Here is an 11394-nt window from a genome sequence, read left to right as displayed (position 1 = left end):
ATCTCGCAGTAACATACGTGTTTACCGGACCGACACGCCTTGTTTGGAAGGTTATGGTGTGTCGTTTTGGTCTTAAAAGATACGATTACCAGCTTCAGAAATCTGATTAAAAACCCGATAAAAAAAGAACAAAAAAACAAAAACAAAAAAACACAAAACCAGGCTCAGCAGATTATGGACTGGATATTTTGCCAGACTGGCTTAAATTCTGCCAGTTCATCAAGTTCTGTGCATGCCGACCACAATAATAATCATGAATATGTCTGGGCCTGCACAACGCCATCCCCCCCCCCCCCCCCCCCCATCTTCCTTTTTAATGAAAAGGTCAGAAATCACTATTAGACCGAACATGACCTCAAACGAAGTTGATGTTTTCTCGCTTACTGCCGACAGCAAACGATCGAAAAGGAACTCCGCCCAAACCGCGAGAACGCAGAATCTTTGTTCTGAGCTACCGCGAACCCACAGTTGGTCAGACAAAATATTATCTCCCTTGCTCACGTCCTTGGCGCGAAATGATGTCGTGATTATGTATATATGGGATCCAAACACAGCTTTTTGTTGATTCATATAGTAAATGGTCCTCTATTCTATTAATAAGTAAAAATTATATAACTTACACTTTTCTATCTCTTCTACAAATTATAATTCGTTCTCTGTTCACGACAGCCGTACGTCGTCCATATTGGCTGGTGTAAAAAACGACGGAAAGGAGGCGACATTTTTTGTTTCAGTTTTTGCCATTTGTTAGGCAATTTTTTGGACAATGTAGAACAAGAAATGATTTTTCTAACCCAGAATGTCTGTGTTTGATGGTAAGTTCATGGGAAGACATATACTGTGTAAGTTAGTCGTGCATTCTTTAGTGCTTCGTGGGTATCGACGACATCGAGATTTCCGTTTGCCTGCAGGTGGATACTGAATGGCACGTTTTCGGGTCTATTGCTTCCAGGTACAAAACACAGAAAGATAAGACGTACATGAATTTCTAACTGACCAAGAGGTATTCTTAGGAAATTTTGTCATTCGGTGTTGCCAATCCCAAACTTGTAGGACGCTTCTAAAGTTCTAACAAATTTATTACAATTTTTTTTCTTTAAAAAATAAGAAAGAGTACGGTTCGCTAGTAGACCCAATGTTACGTATTGGAAGTAAAATGATACGCACACAGAAATGTGTGTGCAACTCTTTCTGTGTAAAATGTACACTTTTTGTTTTACTAATTTGTATGTTTTGCTGTCAGTGTCATTGCATAGTTTTACATTTAATACTTGCACTTGCAGCATTAGATGACCAAAACAGACAAAGGGACCAAGGCTGGACTTATTCCAACAGCTACAGTCGCGCTGGTACAACTTTAAACAATTCCTCATCATCGATTGAGGAGTGGTCATCACCCCCTGCCCAGCAGCAAGCTGCATCTGGTGGACCTGCATTTGTGTACGGTGACCATTTTGTACAAGAAATCAAAAGTTCTGACACTGATGAGTAAGTTCTGGTTCTTTTGTTTTTGGGTTTATTTACTTCAAGTCAAAGTATTATATGACCATAAATGGAAAATTTGATAGGCACTGGGCACTTTTAAAAAGAAAAGAGCAAGAAAAGTTGAAGATGCTGATGTAAGAAAAAGATTGTTTTAGGAACTTGACATAATGCGGGTTAGGGGGAAGAATTTACCCGATGCTCCCCAGCATGTTGTAAGAGGCGACTAACGGATTCTGTTTCTCCTTTTACCCTTGTCAAGTGTTTCTTGTATAGAATATAGTCAATGTTTGTAAAGATTTTAGTCAAGCAGTATGTAAGAAATGTTAAGTCCTTTGTACTGGAAACTTGCATTCTCCCAGTGAGGTCATATATTGTACTACGTTGCAAGCCCCTGGAGCATTTTTTTTATTAGTGCTTTTGTGAACAAGAAACAATTAACAAGTGGCTCTCTTCCATCCCCCCCCTTTCCCCGTTGCGATATAACCTTGAACGGTTGAAAACGATGTTAAACACCAAATAAAGAAAGAAATTACATAATGCATGGGTTGGGCTGATGTAAACATTCTGCATAAAAAAATTGCATTTTGGAGTAGCCACATCACTGTGGAAGAGACTAAGAGAGTTTTTGTTTTGCGTCAACCGAAAATTGCTCAAAGTATACGCAACCTGTGACATAATGGAAGGTGTGAATTCAGTATTAAACAGGATACATTGTTTAGCTGCTTTTCTAACTTGTGAATAACTCATTAACTGAGACTAAAGATTACATGGTATGATGCTTTTTCCTGTGGAAAGATTGTTGAAATGGCTGCAATCTACTGGCCGTATAAAATTTCATCTCACACGGCATTACTGCAGAGCGCCTAGAACTGTACCCACGGAATATGCGCGATATAAGACTCATTGATTGATTGTTGATGCTGCTGACATAAGATCTGTAATGTTTTATGTCAATGCAATTTGGTACTTCTTCTCCTTCTGCGTTCATCAACTTCATGGGCTGAAAGTGAAACTCCCATGCACACTTGTGTTTTTTGCACAAGTGTATTTTTATGTGTATCTGAGGATGCATGCTTAGTATTTGTGTGTTTCTTTAACTTACCAAAATCTGACATGGATCACAGGATCTTTTCTGTGCGTACTTGGTCTTGTGTTTGCGCCTCCAGGAAGGAGGATCAGACACTAGCAGGTCTGCACAAACGTTGACCTGGGATATTGGAAAAATCTCCACCCTTAACCAGGGATGTTGCTACAAATTCATACCTATAGGACAAATGTCCTGGGTTCTTCAGCATCAATAGGACATTTGACCGCTTTCAGAAAGTTTAATAGGACATTATGAATTTGCGCCAAACAGCTTATAACATTCCATGGAATTGTTCCAAAGTCATGCGCCCACACACACACGCACACACACACACACCCACGCGCGCGCGCTGTAGATCACACACATGATATAGTGCATATAATGTTGTCTTTGTTTAGTTTCAAAGAAACCACCAAAAAAACACCAACATGAACAACTTCAGAGCCGCTGGAGTTGTCTCCCGTACTCCTGTAGCATGCACTGATCTATTCTAAAAATAATCCACTATTTTTAGATCAATGCGCTGCACCGAGACAGTTATAAATACCCAAACGGCGCATACCGCAAACGGTTCGGGAATTCCCGACAAAAGAAAAGATCTGCACGCGGCACTGGCAACTTCAGTGTCAGCTGAACATGAGAGCGTTCGGTCTTTTAGAAGATTTGTATCTTGAAATGAAAATTAACGATATCTGTCCGAAGGAATGGAGTACATATCGGACAATGACCACGCTCAGGCTAAAACGATAGGACATCTGACCGACATGCGGCAATGTGAATCGGACATTTGGGGATTTTCATCAATAAATGTCCGATGTCCGACGCCTAACGACATCCCTGTTAACAATAATAACATACCAGGCGCGGCCGGGATTTAAACTCTCAATCTTACGCTTCCACTAGGCCAATACCTCCGTCCCTTTGGTGCTAAAACGGAGTGTTATAGTGTAAGGCTGTGTGCATACATAGCACTAGCAGATCAGAAGAAAATTAATGTTACACTTTTATTTGATTCAAACTTTTGTTATTTGATGCGTTTAGACATTTAGACCAAGATACAAGTAATGAAAATTAGTAATGGTCAATCTGGAGCAAAAGTAGTCCCGTTAAATCTGTTTCTTGTGACCTTTCATGGAAAAAACTTACTTTATGATTTGTTGATAATTAATAAATTATACAAGGTTTCTAAATTAATTGCTTAAAGTATTTGACGTTATTTTTCTGACTGGGCGGTGTTAGCTCAAACCGTACAAAATTAAACCCTCACTTTCAGTTGCCAGAGGTATTTAGACCCATCATCATCATTATCATCAGCCTCAGTCCCCTGACTGGGACAGTCATCAGCGGTACGTTAGGGCAGAAGAGACAAAAGCCTTCTTCAGGCTGTTCTATGGGCGGCCATTTTGACAGGTGGTCAGGAAAGCTCATCTGTGTCCATTCTTTCATGTTGACTGACCAGCTTATGCGTTGTCTTTTGCGTCTGCGTCCTCCTTTGACGATGCCGTGTAGCATGGTTTTAGAGAGGGTGTCATGCCTCGTGACGTGGCCGAACCACATCAACTTCCGCCGTTTTACGGTTGCCATGAGATGCTCTTGGGGGCCCATGATGCTCTTTACCAAGCTCTGCACATAGACATAAGTCTTGTGCTCTCTGTATGATCTACGGAGCAATGTCCTCTGGCATTTGGTCTTGAACGGCTGGACTCTTTGTTCGGCCAGCAGTGTCCATCCAGTTTTATGGCAGAATGGAGACAACCAGAGACCTGAAGAGCTTGAGTTTTGTTTGGAAGCTGATGTTGCTCTTCTACACCCTGTTTATAATCTGGCAACCGTTGATGTGGCTGTGGCATTCCGTATGCGGATATCTGCCATGCAGGTGCCGTCTTTTGACAGGGTAGCTACCTGGTACTTGAAGCTGAACAGTCGCTCTCCATTCATGTGGATGGTGGTGGTGGTACTTGTGGTGTTCGTGCTGTTGACCATGACCTTGGACTTCTCCGTGCTGACACCAATCCCATTCGCACTGGCTCTTGCAGCGAATCTGTTTGTCAGATCTTGAAGCTCGGAGTCGGTGTTTCCCATGAGGACAATATTGTCTGCGAACCGAAGGTTGCATATTGGCATGCCGGTGCCACCAATGGATTTGGAGGTGTGGTGGCCTTTGAGGCGCTCCTGTATGATTCTTTCCAGACCCATCATGCGCAAAGAGAAGACGAAACACTGTTCTAGAAAATCAGCGTAAGTAGCAGTCATCTCTCCTTTTGTTGTTGTTGAAAAATGCAGTGAAGGGTTGAATTTGACACATCTTTATTCTTGCAGTGAGCTGATGATGGTGGACGAACCTGGTGTAATACTTGGAAGGGAGGAAATTCTGGACCCTTTGTCAGATCCCAACGTGATGGCCAGCTCTGGCTACCAGAGCTACACCCACAACAGCTACCACTATAACCAGGCTCAGGACCCACAGACAGCCTATAATCACAGCCAGGGCCACAGTCAGTACATGGAGCAGCGTCATGTGGCGGTGGGTGTCCGTCCTCAGCATGGCAACCACATTCCCCAGCAGCGACACATGCAGCTGCCACTGCACGTGCACGAAGACTACCCCCACTCTCAGGCCCCGGGGGCTCAGCAGCAGCATCTTCAACAACAGCAGAGAGCCCAGGCTCAGCAGCACCATCAGCTGCACATCGTCCAGCAGCACCCCTCGCAGGGTGCGTCCTTGGCTCAGCAGCTTCAGCAGTCACGCAGTCAGCAGCCGCTGCTGCAGCAGCATCAGTCTCGTGCAGGTCAATCCCTCGGTCAACACCAGTTTAGCCCTGGCCTTGGACAGCAGTTCCAGGGTCAGCAGCTTCGTTTGGGTCAGCAGCTGCCGGTCCAGTCCCCGCATCAACAACAGAACCAGATGTTTAATCAGCTTCAGGGCATGAGCCAGCAGCACCTGGGCCAACAACAGACCCAGCAACGAGATCAGCATCAGCTGTACAGTCGTCAGCAGAGCATCGGCCATCAGCAGCCTGCCAGTCAGCAGCAGGGCGTTGGCCAACAGTCAGCAGGCCTCGGGCAGCAGCAGCAACAGTCATTTGGCCAGCAGCAGTCATTCCAGTCGCATGGTCAGCAGCAGGGTGTTCAGCAATCAGACCAGCACCTGCCTCAAGGAGGGGAGCAGCGGGGTGTTCAGCCCAACAAGCCGCCTGCCCAGGGGATGCTGAGACAGATGCTGGATGGGCCGCCTGTCACCGCTTCTGGTTCCTCCGTACCGGCGCGTAACCAGCAGTATCAGCATGAACCGATGAACACTGGTGACACCAAGTACACTGCTCACCATCCTGGGCAAATGATGAACACTGATCAGCACCCGTTTCAGCAACATTCTTACACACAGCAACCCCAGCAGCAAATGTCTCCATTACAACAGACTCAGAAATTCAGCCCCAACTCTGGTTCTGAATATTACCTGTCTGCTCAGATGCGAGAACAGGAACTGAACGGGCGAGTGAAGACGGAGCCGGAGCAATACTTCATGCAGAGCTCGCCCAGCTCCTCTCAGAACTCGCCACAAATCTCCACTCACGGCAATAGTCAAGTTCCCTTGCAGAGCTCGTCACAGAGCAGCTCTCCGCTCGTGTCTGTGCAGAATGCGCCGCTGATTATGCAAAACTCTCCCGGCGTCTTGCAGAACTCCCGTGTCCTGTTCCTCAGCTCCCCTGTGCAAAGCTCTGCCCCTGTGCCCGTGCAAAGCGCATCACGTCTAGTGCTGCATGGCTCCCGCTTGATGCTGCAGAACTCTCCCCAGCTGTCCGCACAGAACTCACCCCAGCTGTCTCTGCAGAACTCTCCTCAGCTGTCTCTGCAGAACTCTCCTCAGACGCTTCATTTGCAGGGCTTGCCTCAGCTGGTGCACAGCTCCCCTCAAGTAGTGCATAGCTCCCCTCAAGTTGTGCATAGCTCCCCTCAAGTAGTGAATAACTCCCCTCAAGTAGTGAGTAACTCCCTTCCAGTGGTGCACACCACTCCTCGCGTAGTGCAAGCCACCCCTCCTCAGGTTGGCCAAAGCATCCAGCCAAATGTACCGCAAAATGTACAGCCAAATTTTCAGTTGTTTCTGAACAGTCCTGCGGGGTCGTCAAATCAGTTGTCGCAGCAACAGCCCAGCCCTTGCCACCAGCTTCAGCAAGGGGAGGGGGGGCAGAAAGGGGGCAACCATTTTCACCCGCAAACTCCTATGGCTTCAGGTGGGTGTGAATTTAAAAAAAAAAATGTGCATGAAATTTGTTGTAATTGTTGGTGCTTACTGTGCTGGAGATTGTGTGTGTAGTTGAGAGTTATAAATGCTTGAAACGGGCTTGTGATGCAAATGGTTATAACTTATATATATGGGGCATTTTCTCAAATTATTCATTTATTGTGATAAGTTTAGGAGAATGCTAATCGGGCTATACTATATTTTATTGATAGATGCTATGTAGGTACATCACACTACATGTATTAGAAAAAACTGCACAAATGCTGCTGTTACAATTATTAACATTTATCTGAACTATTGGCTAGGGCATAATGAAAGCTGCCCGCTTGAGCGGATATGTTATGATTACCGTACTTTCCGGGTGACAAGGCGCTTCGTTATACCCTTCTTTTTAAACAAAATTGTAATCCAGTCACCCATTGGGCGCAGGGGGCCGATAGGGCGCACCAAAATGACCCAGTTTTTGCCATGAGAGGTGGTTCCCCTGTCATATCTGAGAGAGGAAACACTTCCTGCACCGGGGTCAGTGATCGGTCAGTGACCGACTTTAACTGAGTGAAAATATGTGTGCTCTGTGTGTGCTGCCAGATCAAAGGCATTGTGATAGCTGGGTGGCCTTGTTTATAGACACGACCTTCTTCTCAGGGGTCAATGACCCAGTTTTTGCCATGAGAGGTGGTTCCCCTGTCATATCTGAGAGAGGAAACACTTCCTGCACCGAGTTTAACAGAGTGGAAATCTGTGTGTGCGGCCAGATCAAAGGCAGGGCAGTACCTAGTAGCTGAAACATGCATTATCACAAGTTGTTTGACTGGTACTCAAGCGGTCTCTTTGATTTTTTTCGTATTTCATACAAGACGCAGGGGTCGAACTCGAGGAAAAAAGTCGCGCCTTATGACCCTATGACCCGGAAAGTACGGTAGTTATCATATTTTTTTCTTTTCTTTTTCTGATCAGACATTCTGAATCTGTTGCGCTTGCCTTCCACCTCGAAAGTAGTGTTCACGACTGCGAACGCAGTTCAGGGGTTTCAAGAAAACACGTACTACTCTGTTCAGCACAATGGCGGCAGCAAAGCCTTCTTGTACAATGGAAAAGAACTCATACCATCACCACAGACACAGGGTTAGAAGACTTACATTCGTATTCCTCTTTCTGTAAGCTTTTAAACTTTAAAAACAGATCTGCCTGAATGCAGATCCATACCGACTGTTGGTATGCCGTATGTGTGATGGTCAAAAAAGACACAGCTCACACTTGAATTTCAAGCATCTTAGGCACACACAAAAAAAGTAGTCTGTTTACGGTAACCCGACCGACCCTATTTTTTTCGCGCGACCCTAGACTTTTTTTTTGGCATTTGGGGGGGGGGGGAAATCTTTTGGGTTTTTTTTGCAAAATAACGTAAAAATATGGTTATTGGGAGAGAAAAAAAAGAAAAGAAAACATCCCGACCTACCGACCCTATTTTGTTGGCCTATGTTACCGTAAACAGACCTATTTTTTTTTCTGCCTTATTGAGACTGGTTGTTTGTGCACGAATTTTTGCATGCATGCCTTTTATTTGAGTTTGAGGGTGATTTAGATGTCTTGCTTTAAACCTCATTGCAGCGTTAAAAAAAGAGTGAGCAATCTTGATTTTGTGTCTATGTTGTGACTAATGTATTGTTACCAACCTCATTGCAGCCTTAAAAAAAGAGTTTTGTGTTGTCTATGTTGTGACTAATGTATTGTTACCAACCTCATTGCAGCGTTAAAAAAAGAGTTTTGTGTTGTCTATGTTGTGACTAATGTATTGTTACCAACCTCATTGCAGCGTTAAAAAAAGAGTTTTGTGTTGTCTATGTTGTGACTAATGTATTGTTACCTGTGTAAATTGTTATGCATTGACGCCTAAAACTGAAAGGTTTTAACAATTTTATGCCGTTTTGTTCTCTCTGTGCTCTTTGCGTAAAGTAAGCAGGGTGAAAAGATAAGCTACAGAATTAGCTGTTATTATGATAACATCACCCTGTGTGTTCATAATCAAGCCCCCCGCGGGTTAGGGGGAGTCCCATATTGGTTGGGACGAGAAAGAATTTACCCGATGCTCCCCAGCATGTCGTAAGAGGCGACTAACGGATTCTGTTTCTCCTTTTACCCTTGTTAAGTGTTTCTTGTATAGAATATAGTCAATGTTTGTAAAGATTTTAGTCTAGCACAAGCAGTATGTAAGAAATGTTAAGTCCTTTGTACTGGAAACTTGCATTCTCCCAGTGAGGTCATATATTGTACTACGTTGCAAGCCCCTGGAGCAAATTTTTGATTAGTGCTTTTGTGAACAAGAAACAATTGACAAGTGGCTCTATTCCATCACCCCCCTTCCCTCCGTCGCAATATAACCTTGAACGGTTGAAAACGACGTTAAACACCAAATAAAGAAATAAAGAATCAAATCAAATTTAAAGTCACAGTTTTGATCTTGAGATGTTTTGTTTGTATTCTGCAGTTCTTGTTCATTCCATTTGTAGGCCCAAAACATGAACACAAATTTGTTTTATTAATTTTGTTTTGCGTTTTCTCTGCAGGCATTTTTTTCTGAGGGAGGAGAGCTTTCATGAACGTTTCTTGATTTCACTGTTTTCAGAACAAAAAGTAGAGACTTCAAGTTCAACAAGAGGGAGAGGTCGAGGACAGTCCAAAGCAGGTCGCGGCCGTCAAGGGGGTGCAGGCAGGGGTCGGGGAAAGGCCGAAAGTGTCACAGGACTTCACTTGGCCCCTCAGCATCACATGTCAGTAAACAGTGGCTAACTGCCGTACATTCTGTCCGTAGAGCGTAACATTCAAACATGAACATTTTGCATTCATTTATGATTTTATGTCAATTTTCCAAGCCCAAACTAAAGGGTTAAAGTTAGTAAAAAAAAAAATTAAGAAAAGATGAAAACCACACCTGTTTTGTAGTTCTTGTGTAATTGGGTAACTTTGGGAGTAGGGTTTATTTCCTGCATGACCAATTGGTATATTTCATGGATTTGTATCATGAAAGTTTGAAATAGTTAAGAAAAACGTTGTGTACCTGAAGCCCAACACTAAAAGAAAAACACTCGGTGCCATAGTTTGCATTGCTGTAGAGTGTAGAAGGAGTAGAAAAGCCTTGGTGAAGAGTGTGCGTGGTGAATTGCATCTGTTCTGTGTGTATTTACAGGGTAGAAGAAGCGACAACAGAAACAAACGAGAAGTGTTTTGGAGAACCTATGGTAGAGGACCCCCTAGCTGCTGACCAGGGAATTAATTCTCCACAGCAAGGGACTGAACTCTCCAGTGTTGACTGCAGTTCACCCCCTTCCTCAACGGTTGTCCCGCGATTTTCGGCAACCAATGAAATCTGGCCTACTCCGATGCCAAGGTAATATTTGCCTCCATTTCGGTGTGCGAACGTGGGTGTGTAAGTGATTTTGCAATCTGTATGATTAGAGAATTGAGACAGTTTCTTGCGTGCTTTCTTTTTTTTATTTGGTGTTTAACGTCGTTTTCAACCACGAAGGTTATATCGGGACGGGTTTCTTGCGTTCATAGATTAGATCTGGTGAAATGTAAGTGAAGTTGACTCTGTTAATGCAGGAAAGAAAATGTGTGGGGAAGTGTTGGCATCTTGTATTCACTTCTGTCACAGATACTGATGCCTGAATGTGTTCAGGGAGTTTTATCAACAGTTGTGTGTTTGTTGTGCCTTTGTCCTCCTTTGTTTATGCTTGTGATAATCGTTACACATGTTCTGACAGGCTTTCATGGACTACATCGGTCCCTCATTGGCTTGTCAGAATTTATATCAATTGTTCCTGTATTGGATTATTCAGATTTATTTTTGTGTATCCTTTCATTGAAGTCCATCTTTGTTTTTTCTCTCATTAGCTTATTCAAATTCATCTGTGGTTGTCCTTCCATCGGCTTAAATTCAAATTCAAATTATTATTATTATTATTATTATTGTGATCATTTTTATGCGCCTAATCTAGATATAGCCCTAGGCGCTTACATATTAATTTCTGCCGTTTGAAATGGAATTTTTTACAGACAGACAGACAAACAGACATTTTTTACACACAATATATAACGCATTCACACCGGCCAGTAAAGCTCAGTAGCCTATTAGGCGAGCATTCACCTTTCACGGCCTTTATTCCAAGTCAAACGGGTATTTGGTGGACATTTTTATCTATGCCTATACAATTTTGCCAGGAAAGACCCTTTTGTCAATCGTGGGATCTTTAACGTGCACACCCAAATGTGCTCGTCCTTCCATTGGCTTATTCAAATTCATCTGTGCTTGTTCTTTTATTGGCTTATTCAAATTAGTCTATGCTTGTCCAATCATGGATTTTTTCAAATCCTTTCATTGGCATATTCAAAATCATCAGTGCTTGTCCTTCCATTGGCTTAAATTCAAATTCATCTGTGCTTGTCCTTCCATTGGCTTAAATTCAAATTCATCTGTGCGTGTCCTTCCATTGGCTTATTCAAATTCATCTGTGCTTGTCCTTTTATTGGCGTATTCAAAATCATCTGTGCTTGTCGTTCCATTTGCTTAAATACT

General features: G+C 43.5%; 1 protein-coding gene across 3 annotated transcripts in view; it reads left to right on the top strand.

Moving 5' to 3' along the window:
- Positions 1 to 682: 682 nt before the first annotated feature.
- LOC138963266 (uncharacterized) overlaps positions 683 to 11394 on the top strand; it is a 63125-nt gene continuing 52413 nt past the window's right edge. For 2 of the 3 annotated variants that reach the window (XM_070335333.1, XM_070335332.1), the window contains exons 1-6: positions 683 to 815; positions 1284 to 1488; positions 4892 to 6807; positions 7776 to 7943; positions 9445 to 9589; positions 10006 to 10206. In XM_070335333.1, coding sequence (XP_070191434.1) covers positions 800 to 815; positions 1284 to 1488; positions 4892 to 6807; positions 7776 to 7943; positions 9445 to 9589; positions 10006 to 10206 — 2651 coding nt within the window. In that variant the 5' untranslated portion in view covers positions 683 to 799. The remainder of the gene's footprint in view (positions 816 to 1283; positions 1489 to 4891; positions 6808 to 7775; positions 7944 to 9444; positions 9590 to 10005; positions 10207 to 11394) is intronic. The other variant, XM_070335334.1, reaches the window with a different exon arrangement.

Source organism: Littorina saxatilis, linkage group LG3 (assembly GCF_037325665.1).
Source record: "Littorina saxatilis isolate snail1 linkage group LG3, US_GU_Lsax_2.0, whole genome shotgun sequence".
Lineage (NCBI taxonomy): Eukaryota > Metazoa > Mollusca > Gastropoda > Littorinimorpha > Littorinidae > Littorina > Littorina saxatilis.
Note: the sequence above shows the minus strand (reverse complement) of the source record. Positions and strands in the feature narration are given on the sequence as shown.